Source organism: Saccopteryx leptura, chromosome 2 (genome assembly GCF_036850995.1).
Source record: "Saccopteryx leptura isolate mSacLep1 chromosome 2, mSacLep1_pri_phased_curated, whole genome shotgun sequence".
In the NCBI taxonomy this organism is placed as follows: Eukaryota; Metazoa; Chordata; class Mammalia; order Chiroptera; family Emballonuridae; genus Saccopteryx; species Saccopteryx leptura.
Genome location: NC_089504.1, coordinates 52,634,603 through 52,649,381, shown reverse-complemented (window position 1 = coordinate 52,649,381; position 14,779 = coordinate 52,634,603). Strand labels below are relative to the sequence as shown.

At 38.1% G+C, this 14,779-nt stretch overlaps 1 protein-coding gene across 1 annotated transcript in view; it reads left to right on the top strand.

Annotated features, from left to right (window-relative positions):
• OSTF1 (osteoclast stimulating factor 1) overlaps positions 1 to 14,779 on the top strand; it is a 59,597-nt gene that overhangs the window by 28,991 nt on the left and 15,827 nt on the right. Inside the window, exons 4-7 of the mRNA XM_066362939.1 lie at positions 7,344 to 7,394; positions 10,008 to 10,071; positions 12,232 to 12,285; positions 13,671 to 13,778. Coding sequence (XP_066219036.1) covers positions 7,344 to 7,394; positions 10,008 to 10,071; positions 12,232 to 12,285; positions 13,671 to 13,778 — 277 coding nt within the window. The remainder of the gene's footprint in view (positions 1 to 7,343; positions 7,395 to 10,007; positions 10,072 to 12,231; positions 12,286 to 13,670; positions 13,779 to 14,779) is intronic.

The following is a 14,779-nucleotide window of genomic DNA, read 5'->3' as shown; positions in this document are numbered from 1 at the left end:
GTTAGGGCCTGGTAAGTGCTGTGAAGAAAACTGAAGAGGGTAAGGGGCAACGAGGTTCAGGGAGGAGGAATGTTATTTTCAATAGGGTGTTTAGAGATGGTTGTTCTATAGAGGTGACATTTGCGTAGAGGACGTGAGGGAGCAGAAGGAACAGCAGGTGCCAGGAGGATGCTTGGTGAGTTGGAGAAACATCAGGGAGGACAGTGGGGCTAGGGAAGTTGTAAACAAGGGAGAGGGAGGTAAGAGATGAGTTCAGGGATGCTAGGGTCCTACAAGCATCCCTGGGTCGTGTTTGGATTTTGCCCTGTGTAGTTTGGGAAGCAGTTAAAGGGTTTGAGTACAATGGTGGTTAGATAGCTGAGTTTTGGAAGAATCACTCAGAGATGTGGACAGCCATCTTGGATAAGAATGGAAGCAGGGGTTCCAGACAGAGCACAGAGGAGAAAGCAGCTGAAGTAAACCTGTTCTTATTGACTTCTCTCTCTTACTAGAGGTGAGAGCCTTCCTGCTGCTTGCTGCTGGCCTCATCTGGGTTTGCCCCGGGCCCTGTGGTCCCTAGGACACGTGGCACTTGAGCTTTGATTCACTGTCAGGCCAGTGCCTGACTTCAAACCCCAAATCTGTCATTTACTCATTGTGTGAATTCACTTATTCTTGTGGTCATCATTTCCCTAATTTGAAAATGAGAATAACATAAACCATCCTCCAGGGGATCCTTGCTGTGAGCACGGAATGTGATGATGCATGCCACTAAATGGCAGCAAATAATGCAGTTAGCAGGAGTGTGTGTGTTCAGATGAGTTCTCCCGATACTTTGTAAACAGATGTTTCTGGGACAAGAAAGGGATTTGGTGAATAGAGGTAAGTCTTAGTTTCTTTTCTTTTTTTTAAAGTATGTACATTGTTTGATTTTTATTGAGGCATAATTGACATATAACATTATATTAGTTTCAGGTGTATAAAATAATGATTCAGTAATTGTGTATATTGTAAAACAATCACCACAATAAGCCTAGTTAACATTTGTCACCGTACATAGTTACAAAATTTTTTTTCTTGTGATGAGAACTTTTAAGACCTACAATCTTACGAACTTTCAAATATACAATACAGAATTATTAACTATGGTCACCATGTTGTACATCCTGTGACTTATTTATTTTATGACTGGAGTTTGTATCATTTGATAACTTTCATTCATTTTGCCCACTCCTTGCCCCTGCTCTGGCAACCAATCTGTTCTCTGCATCTATGAGATTGGTTTTTATTTGTTTTGTCTTGAGATTCCACATATAAGTGAAACCATACAGTATCTGTCTTTTTCTGTCCTACTTATATCACTTAGTGTAATGCCCTCAAGGTTCATCCATGTTGTCATATGGCAAGCTTTCCTTTCTTTTTTCTTTTTTAAATTTTAATTTATTGTGTTTACATAGATTCTAGTGTTAGTTTCTTACTCTTTTCACGGAGAGGTTGCGCTGACACCTGCCCTGTGTTGGCCTAGGTGGGAAGGGGCGGAGTGGCGGTCGACTGGGGCTGCTGGGACAAACCACATCAGCCTGCGTGGCTTAAGCAGCAGAAATTTATTTTCTCAGCTTTCTGGAGGCTAGAAGTGTGAAACCAAGGTGTCAGCAGGGTTGGTTTCTTCCAGGGCTCCCTTCCTGGCTTGTGGATAACTGTCTTTCTCTCTGTGTCTGCAACATGGTCTTTCTCTGTTTGTCTGTATCTCAGTCTTCTCTTCTAAAAAGGACACTGGCCTGACCAGGCGGTGGCGCAGTGGATAGAGCGTCAGACTGGGAAGCGGAAGACCCAGGTTCGAGAACCCGAGGTCGCCAGCTTGAGCGCAGGCTCATCTGGCTTGAGCAAAAAGCTCACCAGCTTGGACCCAAGGTCGCTGGCTCCAGCAAGGGGTTACTCAGTCGACTGAAGGCCTGCGGTCAAGGCACATATGAGAAAGCAATCAATGAACAACTAAGGTGTTGCAATGAAAAACTGATGATTGATGCTTCTCATCTCTCTCTGTTCCTGTCTGTCTGCCTCTATCCCTCTCTCTGACTCTCTCTCTGTCTCTGAAAGAAAAAATAATGAAAAATAAAAAATAAAATAAAAAGGACACCGGTCAGACTGGATTTGGGCCCACTCTAATGACATCATTTTAACTTTAGTATCTCTTTAAAGACCCTGTCCCAAATACTGTCATATTCTGTGGTACTTGAGGGTTGGGACTTCAACATATGAATTTTAGGGGGACACAAAAAGTGAAGAAGTATGAAGCCCAGACATTGTTGTCTTTGTCCCTTGAACACAGGGAGGGCATCTCTATCTGAGCTGGACTCTGTGGGGCCATTGCTGGCTGTGCAGCACCCCAGGGATGCCTGGGTCTTGTTTTTAGCTACTGTTGAACCCTCAGGAGATAGGAACAGCAGTGCCCAACTCCATTCTTGGTGATCTGCTGAACACATAGAACACTGAGCAGCTTGTGGCTCCTGGTTCTGCCTGCCACCCCATTTCTCTTCTGTTTTGCTTGAAGGCAAGATGGTCCTCACACCGCCCAGGCCTGTTTAATTCTTATTTCTCATCCAACCCCCAGAGCAATAACATGTCATACAGAGGCCTGGCTGGACTGGATAGACCAGAGTAAAGACATGCTGACACAGAAAGAGCAGCATTGCCTGTATGCTGGAAGTGTAGCACTGATCTCTAAAGAGAAGCCAGCAGGACCCTGCTCCATCATTAATGTTGGCTGGGCTTTGCTAGGTTTATAGCATTAAATGTGAGGAATGACCCCTAGAATGGGATTCCGAAAGCTGAAATAGGAGCCCAGTCCTGCCACTCACTCTGTGACTTGTGGCAAGTTCTTTAATCCTTCTAGCTTGGTTGTGAAATGGAGACTATGCCCATGTCCAGCCCTGCCCTAATGGGTTGTTGTGAGGATCAAACGAGGTTATATATGCTTTGCAAGTATAGGGTGCTGCTGTTGGTTTTGTTGTAATGCATTATGTGGGGGCGAGTGGAACAGATATTTCCCATGGCCACTGCCTTTTAACCAGGTCATGACTCCATGATGACCAATAGTGGTTATGCATGACCCTTCTGTATGAGAGAAAGCATAGGTTTTGGTGAAGAGCAGGGATTCCAGAATCTTACTATCATGGTGCAAGTCTAAGGTCTACCTTGTACGTCTCTGAGGCCTTGGATAAGTTTCTCATCTATAATGTGGTGATGAGAGTAGCACCCACCTCATAGTGCTGCTGGTGAAGGTTAAATTAGTTCATCTTTATTAAGTATCCAGACCAATGTCTGGTACATAATAATATCATGAAACGTTAAATGAAAATATGCATCAATCTGATTTGTTTTTTATCTTTTTATTAATTTTAGAGGCTCCAGATTGACAAATCTGAAAAATTTCCGAAGTATCGCACAGTCTTTCTAAATTTTTTCATAAAATATGTATTTGTGTAAACCAACAAAAATAATGCCTTGGTAATTATATTACCCATAATTTATGGAACAAGAGTGAGCATATATGTTACCAAGTTTGTGCTCATCACCGTAACATCTCAGTGGTCGACAATTTACTCGTTCTGATATCTTGTGGTTCTTCAAGGAGAGAAGGAAGGAGGAATGTGGTTAAAAACCAAAGAACACGTTGGAAATAGAGACATGCCTCCTTGATTGTGTCACTGTTTTACCATTTCTATTCCTTGAATATGATGCCAGTAATTTAAAAGTAGATCCTCACTGAACCATTTGCATTAAGTGTCCTGCAAGCGGTTTCTTAATGGACAGTGGGACTATGATAGGTAAAAATCTAATTTTTAAAATTATGAAATTACCTTGTTTATGTGGCTACCAGCAGTCTGAAGAATTTGGGAAAACTGCCACTAGTTTCTTTGGAAGAAGGTATTTTACGGGTACTAAGTAGCATTGTGTGTCTGGGGGCTATTGGTTAACAAGAAAATAAACCATCCACTCTTTTTTCTCAAGATAAAAAAAATAGACCTATTTATACCTGACTGAAATTGACTACCTATTGTTGTCTATGTTGAAAAACAAGTCTGACTGAATACGTGGCTTGTGGCAGACACTACGATTGAACAGCAGCCATTAATTTCAAAACCAAAAGAACACTGAGAAATATAAAAATGACTATACTTAGTGATATTTTCCAAATAATGCATCTAACCAAAGTACACAGGACAAGAATTACTTATAAGACATTAAGAGTTTTAACTTTTGTTGGCTTTTATTTTTGCCTTTTTAAAAATTGAGGTAAATTTCTCATTACATAAAAATAACCACATTAGCCTGACCAGGCGGTGGCGCAGTGGATAGAGCATCGGACTGGGATGCAGAGGACCAAGGTTCGAGACCCCGAGGTCGCCAGCTTGAGCGTGGGCTCATCTGGTTTGAGCAAAGTTCACCAGGTCGCTGGCTCGAGCAAGGGGTTACTCAGTCTGCTGTAGCCCCATGGTCAAGGCACATATGGGAAAGCAATCAATGAACAACTAAGGTGTTGCAACAAAAAACTAATGATTGATGCTTCTCATCTCTCTGTGTTCCTGTGTGTCTGTCTGTCTCTATCTATCCCTTTCTCTGACTCTCTCTCTGTCTGTTAAAAAAAAAACCAAAAAAACCCCCACATTAAAGTGAACAATTCAGTGGCATTTAGTACATTCACTGTGCTGTCAGCCACCACCTCTTGTGTTGTTCCAAAATATTTTTATCACCCAAAAAGGAAACCTCATATCCATTAAGCACTTACTTTCCATTTTTCTGGGCTTTATTCCTTTTTAAAAGTGAAAAACTAATCACAGGGATTGTATATGTGTGTTCATACTTTCCCCTCCCCCTCCCCCCAGTAGTTTGATAGTTTTTCACAATGTGCCTTTTGCTTCCAAGGGTGAATGATCTTATTAAATGAGAAAATTTAGGCAGAACTGACTTGCCATTTCAGGCATAAATGACCCCTTAATTCCAATGAAAGCACTGATTGAGGATTCATTGTTAGACGAAAGTGGGCAGGATTAGCTCTTAGAGAGGTACAGAATAAGAATGTCCCAGCATGGCTTTAAAAAAAAAAAAAAAAAAAAAAAGGCATTGAGCTCTTTAAAAACTCCAGGAAACTTAGTCACTCCAGAAAAATGCTACATGTTCACTTATATTCTGTTTTCCTTACTTCCTTATATCCTATTTCGTTCTCTCCTTCCATTGCATACTGTCATCTAGAGGAGAGATGGTCAAATGGTGTTGCCAGTGAAGGCTGATCTTACTGTTATGGGTATGGCCACCGCATCTAGTTGGTAAAAGGCGAAAGATTTATGTGATCTGAAGAGAAACCAGAGTATATACTGCGTCTAGTTGGGATGCTATCTACAGTGGTAAGCAAGTCCCCTTTCTGGCCTCTTGGAGAGGGAGATATGAAAGGAAATACACTGCTCACAAAAATTAGGGGATATTTTATTGCTTCATATTCATTTTTGAAATATCTTCTAATTTTTGTGAGCAGTATAATTTGTTTCCCTAATCATTTTCTCTATCACAATAGTAGTAGTCAATAATATTGATCATAGATCATCAGAACAATTTAGCGAATAAGTAGAGGAAGTCTTAGAGGGCTTTGCTTTTTTTCTCCTCAATGCCTATTTCAAATAATATTAAAATCAAGTCTATATACATTCAACTAATTTTGAATAGCTTGTGCTATTTATAAGTCTAGTTTCTGTAAATAAAGTGCAAATGCCACAAATGCTTCAGGGAGTTGCCTTTTAAAGAATCTCAGCCATTTTTTTATATCAATCATTATTTGCTAATTTTTATATTTGTATTTATAATGCATGTAAATATTTGTGTATTGTGGTTGTTAAAGTATGATATAGCTGTTATAGTCTTTATATTTGGGAGAAATAGTTATAATAATAATATAGAACAGCTTTGAAACTAAATACATTACTAGTGTAGAATGGTATTTATTACCCTAGTCTGTGACTGATAGAGGAGGTAAACAAATGGAAAAAGAAATGGATGGAATAATTTTTTTCACTAGCATAAATTTTATGTGTGTGGAAGAATAACTAGTCAGAAATATCAAAGGCTTGTGCTAAAACGTATTTTCCAACTAAAATTATGAAAGTAATAAAATTTGGAAAAATTTCTATACATATTTCATGTATTATTGTGATCTTGTCCTATAATTTTGTGTCTTACATTTTTTTTTTTTTACAGAGACAGAGAGTCAGAGAGAGGGATAGACGGGGACAGACAGGAATGGAGAGATGAGAAGCATCAATCATTAGTTTTTCATTGCGCATTGCAACACCTTAGTTGTTCATTGATTGCTTTCTCATATGTGCCTTGACTGCGGACCTTCAGCAGACCGAGTAACCCCTTGCTGGAGCCAGCGACCTTGGGTCCAAGCTAGTGAGCTTTTGCTCAAACCAGATGAGCCCGTGCTCAAGATGGTGACCTCGGGGTCTCGAACCTGGGTCCTCGGTATCCCAGTCTGACACTCTATCCTCTGTGCCACCGCCTGGTCAGGCATATTTTTCACTCAATGTGACATCATAAACATTTCTTAATATCTGAAACTTGTTTTGAATAGACATCATTTTACTTACTTATAAGGTCATGCTGATAAGTGTTATCTACTGATGGGAAGAAGGGGATGTTTAATTAAAGTGTCTAGCTTTATCCAGAGAATGTGTTGAACATTTGATTGGTATGGGCCAGAGCAGATACTGACTGTAATCAACTTATCCTGTAGAGCTGCTAATGGGCTGGACTGTCTGAGTTACTGCTTCACACTTTCAGCTCCATAGCTTTCATAGTTGAACTATGTATTCACTAGTCTCACATATAAAATGCTTATTCTCTCTGAACAAAAAGAGATGGGAAATATTTTTTTTCTCAAAGTAACCATTTAAAAAATTTTGATATGAAAGTGTTTAAAGAATTGATGCCTAATCATTTAGGAGAGAACCAAGCTTCAAGTCACTTTTTATAGTTTTAATTCTAGACATTTATCCTTTTATAAAGAAATATATATCACTTTTTGGAATTTCTATCAAAGAAATTTTATTAATATTCTCTTGATATAAAGATGCACTGCTTTCATTGTGGAAGAATGTGAGATGTGTGTATTTGAGGAATCTTTGTTATAATTTCTTGAAGTTCGTCATGGAAAAAGTTCAGCATCTGTGTATGTGTTAAATTGTTAATGTTTTATTAAATGGGTTATGTAATTTAAAAACCACATTGTCTATATCATTATTATAATTAGTGTATTCTAATTCATGAAAATGTCACATGAAATCAAATGTAAACATTTTTTTTTCCTTTAGCCAGATGAATTGCACTTTGAAGAAGGTGATATTATCTACATTACTGACATGGTAAGCCCAGCTAAAATTTTGTAATATCATATATGAATTAAAGATAGACAATAGAAGCTATTTTTTTATAGCTGTAACATTGTACATTATTTAAATGATATCTATATAGAAATACATATATTCATTTTAGCATGGTTTTAATAGCATAAGACTAGAAAAAGCCCAAGAAGAAACATTCAACTATGTATAAGAAGAAAATAGTTGAATAAAGTTTGCTATATTGGACTATTATGCTGCTACAAAGAATAAGAAGTACCTCTATTGTGGAGTAATTTAAGTGAAAAAAAGCCGGGTGAAAATGTGTGGATAGCATGCCCTCACTTATCTAAGAAAGGGTGAGGAGTAAACATATACATATTTTTTAAAGTTTAAAATAAAATGTCAAAGGAGTCATAAAACTGAATTTAAAAAATACTTTCTTCTCTGTGGGGGAAGGGAAATAGAGGAGAGGAAACATTGATGGAAGCTAGACTTTTATTAAAAAATTATCATTTGTTTTAGAGCTCTGACCTTAGAATCATATAAACTTTTGCATAGTTATACAATTTGGTTGGTAAAAAGCAATCCCTGAAAATTAAAAGCAGCATGAATCAAATGAGCTTAATTGTACCCCAGGTAATTGGCATAGCCACACAGAGAGGAGCTTTTCCAAGTTGACTTTAAAACATAGCAGTACGACTGAGCATCTCTAGTAGAATACAGGTGAAGGACAAAACAAACTGCCAAAAGAAGTGTAAACTGTTTTTAAGCATGCTCTTGTTGGAGAAGTGTTGGTGTTGCTATTCTGCGATTGTTGCATGTGTGTTGTGGAGCAAATGAGCCTTTAGATAAGTGATGTTGATAACAGATTTTCAGCCAACAAGAAAGGATATACAGGTGTAAGATCAATGAGAATAAATGGAAACCTTCCCTGTAGCTCTGCATTTGAATTGGGTATTGTATTTTATCTAAAATAGAACAGTTTCTCCTGCTCTGTACTTAGAAGAGGCCTAGAAAAAAATGACCAACCAAGAATAACGTGTTATTTCCCATGAAAAGGAATAAAGCTCCTTTGAGAAATGTTCGTGTCAGATCAGGGGCAGTTAAGATATAAGTTAATCCCCAAATATCTTATTTTTAGATAGCAAGGAAGCTACCAAAGACTACTTAGAGTCATACTGAAAAGACATAGGAACTAAGCTGAAGAGGCTGCCTGTGGCCAAAGATAAGATGATTTGAGCAACCAATTAAAGCAACAATTCCCAAGGATTGAAACACATTTACTATGATTAAATTATGAGTTCATAATGATATTTCAAAACAAATATTATCAGACACCCTGAGAATGTGAGGGATCCAACTTTTTATTCTGCATCTGTTAAGGAAAAATAATCAGCATTTATTCTGACTTTTTTCGATGAACTTCACCTCTGAATAACATGAGAGTTGATAAGGGAGAGCTTCTCTTTGAAAAGATACCCTAGTTATTTCAGTGAAGAAGACTTAGCATATGACCCATGTTGCAATGGATCCAGATCATGCTCATCAGTGATTACTAACACTATAAAAAAGGAGACCACCAGACATTATATGTTTTTGATGGAAGAGATCAAGATTGCCTGTGAAATAGTTTTGCTAAAAAAATTGATTCTGAATCGAATTAAGTCTCTAGAACTAATGACCAATTTAAAGGCAATACAGGGAACAGAGGAACACATTTTTGCTAACACAGGGATTCAACAGGCAAATCGAGGCTGTATGAAACTCTACAAAACAGACTTGGTTTTTCAACATGTAGATTATGAAGAAGTAAAAAAAGAAAAAAAAAATGGAGGGGGAACCCATAGACTAAAGGAGAGTGAAGAGGCAAATCAGTCAGTTATTGTGTGACCCTTATTTGGATTCCTGTTTATGGGGCAACAAGAAAATTTGAGTGTTGATCTAGATATTGGATGACATTAAGGAGTTAATGAAAAAATTTTAATTTGTGATAATGATGTTATAATTGTGTCTGAAAAAGTCCTTATCTTTGAGAAATATATATTGAAATATTTATAGATGAAATAATAGGATGCCTAGAATTTATTTCAAAATAATCTGAAGGGGAAGAAGGTTGTAGGTGGAGTTATATATGAAACAGTATTGACCATAAGTAAATAATTCGTGCAATTGAAAATGGGTACATGTAGGTTCATTATACTGTTCTTTCCTACTTTTATATAGATTTGGATTTTTCTATAATAAAAAGTTACCCCCAAAATAAAGGTGAAATAAAGAGATTGTTAGAAAACAAATAAAAAATCTTGACACTAGCAAAAATTAGACTGTACAAATAAACCCTATAAATAGTCTATAAAAACTAAATGTAATTTTTTTATTTGAATTATCTCTGATTTGTTTGATTGTTGAGGCCCTGTGATGAAGTGTATTTGATTTGTTGCACAGATGTGTGGACTTGTAATTTAGTGATAAGGGGAATGGACATCCATAACAGAGAGTGAGGAAGCTTGATCATTGTGACCAGGGTCAATGGATATTTTATAGAGCGGGTACACTCCATGAGTTCAGTGGTTTTAAAAGTGGTTGACTGTAAACTGGATTTTGTACCACTTAATTTAATGCTTCTTTCCCCAGAGTGATACCAGTTGGTGGAAAGGCACCTGCAAAGGCAGAACTGGACTAATCCCAAGCAACTATGGTAAGCATGGCTGCTGTGGCTGTACTTTGGATATACTGTTCTGCACTTTCACTTATCTGCATCCTGAGCCCTTTCTGCTTGTTGCTGTGGCTAAGAAATCAAAGGAGCATTGCCAGTCTAGGACATCTTCTCTTCCTTGAGCCTGCTGTTAATAAATTGGTCATGAACTCTGGAAGTCTAGAAGTGCTAGAGCCTTGACTTATTGGCTTAAGAAAATGCATTCTAGGCCCTGACCAGTTGGCTCAGTGGTAAAGCATCGGGCCACATGTGGAAGTCCCGAGTTCAATTCCCAGTCAGGGCACACAGGAGAAGCGACCATCTGCTTCTCCACCCCTCTCCTCTCCCCCTTCTCTTTCTCTCTCTCTCTCTTTCTCTCCCACAGCCATGGCTCAAATAGTTTGAGCAAGTTGGCTCCGGCACTGATGATGGCTCCATGCCCTTACCTCAGGCACTAAAATATCTTGGTTGCCCTAGCAATGAAGCAGTGGCCCCATATGGGAAGAGCATCCATGTGGGAGTCTGTCTCCCTCCCTGCCTCTCACTTAATAAAAAATAAATAAAAGAAAATACATTCTAACATTCTTAAAAGAATCCAAGGTTTCCAAGGAAATGCTATGGTTTTACTTCATTCAACTCTTTGAACTTTTTTTTTTTTGATGTTAAATGAAATTTTACAGATTGTTTCTTAGCACCTCCCTTTTTTTTTCTGATGAAGTAACCCTACCTTGTTTATTTATGTTTGGTGCAGTATGGTCATTAAATGCCTATCAGGAGCAGTTTAGGGAGCTTAAGCTGAGAGATTCGGCAGCTGCCATAATCTACTTCTAGTTGGAGCGGGGACAAAATAGACTTTCCTAGAAATCAGCAAAGTAAAAAGAGCACAAGATTGACAAATAAGGATCCTGGGTTCTAATCCTTTTTTCTATACTTCCTAATAGCCAGACACCTTAGTGAATACATTGAACTACTACCTAATGGACTTTTCCTTTATCTATGTAATGAGAAGGTTTGATTTAAACATTGCCCTAGCTGGATAGCTCATTTGGTTAGAACATCATCCCGATACACCAAGGTTGTGGGTTCTATCCTGGGTTAGGGCACATACAAGAATCAACCAATGAATAAATAAATAAGTGGAACAACAAATTGATGTTCCCCTCTCTTTCTTGCCCTCTTTTTAAAAATCAATCAATAAAAAAATAAGTTATTGGTCTATAAAAAATATAAATCACTTATAAGGTTCCTTTGGACTTTAGCATTAGATGAATCCTCAGATGAATAGGGCTGGCATCAGGCACCAGTTCCAAGAGCTTGAAGAGAATTTAGAAAATTTCAAGGAAGGCACTTTAAAGGTCCTAGTGGAGGGGAGGAGCAGAGAGGATGGGGAGCTGAGGCTTGGTTTTAGAGTGATACTGTTCTGGATTTAAAAAGACTTTAAACATTTCTACATTTCTTTAACCATGACATCCAAAATATACCTCATTTTTGAGGGTGTAAATTGTTCACAGACACTGAGGGTATAAGATGTTCCTTTGTTGCTTTGGATTGCTGGTTGCCAAGGGAGTGTTCAGTTACAGTCCGTTATGGAGGGAGGGGGCATGTCTGAAGTCTCATTTGAACAATGGTCTTGTCACTCCTGCTGATTCTAGGACAACAGTGAACACACCTTTCTTGAAAGCAGCTGGCATAGTCATTGCCTTTTCTGAATACAGGAAGCAAAATATTTTTCTCTCAACACACACACACAAACACACACACAGAAAAAAGTTCTTTTCAGCCATCTCATATACAGTGTTTTTACAGGATATAAACATGAACATCAAATGCTTTCTTTTGCATTTTTGTGACTAAATTTGTTTATTAAATAACTTGAATAAACGGTATGTAGGCCATGAATTTGTTTTGTTTATACTCCAGTTAATTGCTATATTATTGTCTTATTGTTTAGCTTGCTTTTATTGAACACATCATTCAGCTGCTTTTAAAGCAGGAAACATCAGTTTGATTTTCTGCTATACATATGTTTTTTCCATATTAAGTAAGGGAAGCTGAATTGTGGAAGGCCCTGGCACTGTGGAAGCTAGGGGACTGTGAAGGCTTTAGTGAACCATTTGGATGACATTCTCAGCATTGGGTTTGTACTTTTTCTTTTCAATCTAGTGGCTGAACAGGCAGAATCCATTGACAATCCATTGCATGAAGCTGCAAAAAGAGGTAGGTGTGGTTCTTTTTGACTGAGATACACACACAGTGATATAGATTTACTTATATATAGTTTGGTGACTTTTGACAAATATATACACTTATGTAGCTGACACCCATTTCAGGATCTAGAATATTTTTATCATTTCTGAAAATTCTCTTTCTAGTTAAATCTCTGCCTTCCCCGGAGGCAACCTCTGTTCTGCCTTCTGTCATGCTAGAGAAATAAGTGTCATTTTAATTTTGAAATTTAAGTCACAAACACTTTGAGTCCCTTACATACCTGTGCTCTGTGGCAGATGGAAAGGCATGGTCTGTGACTCCCAGATTCGAGAGTCTGGAAAGGGTGAGATGTGTGTAACAGAACAAAATGGTGTGATAATATGCAGCGATTGAGTAATAGAAGGGCAGGGTGGTGGGGACTTCTTGTGAGTGCAGCAATTGGGAAAGTGTTGATGTAGTGCCTGTGTGGTAAGGGAGGAGTCAGGAAGGGAGGGAGCAACCGATGGGCCTTGTACAGAGGTTTTATTCTGCAGATCAGTGGTTTTCCACTGAGTGTAATTCCTCTCTCCACATCTGGAACATTTGGCAGTATGGAGACATTTTTTTCGTTGTGACTAGGGGGATGCCACTGGCATCTTTTGGGTGGAGGCTGGGACTGTTACGGAATATACAACAGTGTGCAGGACAGCACCGATAACCCCAAGTGCCAGTAAGGCTGCTGTGGAGAGACCCTGTGCAGGAGTTTTTGCAAGGCCTCACTAAACTCCCTTTTATTCTATTTTAGGTCTTTTTGAAATCTGAATATGCAAGAGGAAATTATTGGTTTAGGATTGTGCATAAGTCAAAATATGAAACTGACATTTAAAGCATTTTTAAAAATTAGATATTTAGGGCATTAGCCAGAGGATATAAAATCAGTAGTTATACTTTAATACATAAGAATAGCGGATTTGAGTAGGTCATTTACTGTTTCTTTTCTTGTAAGAACTGAAAGTGCATTTTAAATATCAATATAAGTAGTGTTGCTTGTTCTTAGGTTTGATTGTTTTTTTCTCCCAAGTTTCAGGAATTCACAAAGGAAAAAAAAAAAATATATATATATATATATATAACTATCTTTTTTTTTTGCAGAGTAAAAATACCTTAAGCAGACCCAGTTAGGCAGCTCTTCTCATAAGCCTATTATTAAAAATTGATGTTAATGCTTTCCATTAATAAACTGGAAGTCAAAATGTACCATAATAAGTGCATAACTGGGCAGGTCTTAATTTCAGACTTGCTGATTAATCCATTGCAAATGTAAATTTATGCAGGCTGAAGTTGATTTAAAAGCAGAACAACAAAAAAACAAAATTCTTTTTCTTGTGTTTTTTATAAATGTAAAATTTTTTCAGGCAACTTGAGCTGGTTGCGAGAGTGTCTGGACAACCGAGTCGGTGTTAATGGCTTGGACAAAGCTGGCAGCACTGCCTTGTACTGGGCTTGTCACGGAGGTCACAAAGGTATTACATTCTGTTTGTTACCATAAACGTCTATGCTACTGAAAAATGTGCTTCATGTAGGTGAATTAGAATAGGTTATTTTTTATTTTATTTTATTTTATTTTTATTGAGAGGTGGGGAGGCAGAGAAAGACTCCTATGTGCTCTGACTGGGATCTACTCAGCAGGCCCCCCACCAGATGATGCTCTGCCCCTCTGAGACGCTGCTCTGTTGCTTGGCAACCAAGCTATTTTAGCACCTGTGGCAAGGTCATTTAGCCATCCTTAGTGCATGGGGCCAACTTGATCAGACCATTTGAACCATGGCTGTGGGAGGGGAAGAGAGAGAGAGAGATGGAGAAGCAATGGGGGGAGAAGGAGATGATCACTTCTTCTGTGTGCCCTGACTGGGAATTGAACCTAGCACTTCCATACACCAGGTCGACGCTCTACCACTGAGCCACTGGCCAGGGCCTACTTATTCTTTTCAAATTCTTTTTGAACATCAGCCAATAGCCTGGTTACTGCACTTTCTTTGTCAAACAGTAGATTGATTATGATTGTTCAGCCTCCTGTGGACCTCTTTCACTTGAAAGAGTTCCTCTCTCAGACTTGGCAAAGTTACAGGAAAACAACAATAATATAAAAACACAACCTGATAGCTAATCTGACAGAAGAAAGGGGCAGAATTGACTCTTAGCATAAGCCTTTCCAGGATACTGCTTTTATGATATACATTTTAAGTTTAATATAAACTGTTAGATTTAGGCAAAAGAGCATTTGCTTGAGTTAGTGATTCAGTTGGTAACTTTCTCTTTTATAATTGACAATAATAATAACAGATGGAATTTCTAGGTGTATTTCAGACTGGCCAAAAATCTACCATATCCATTCATTCTCTTTCTACCTCTCTCTACAACACAAATACATACATAATCCCAACAATGAGAAACAGAGAACCCAACAAATTAAATAGCATAGCCAAAGGGAAATTTATGGTTGTCTCTCAAAAAATACCCATTT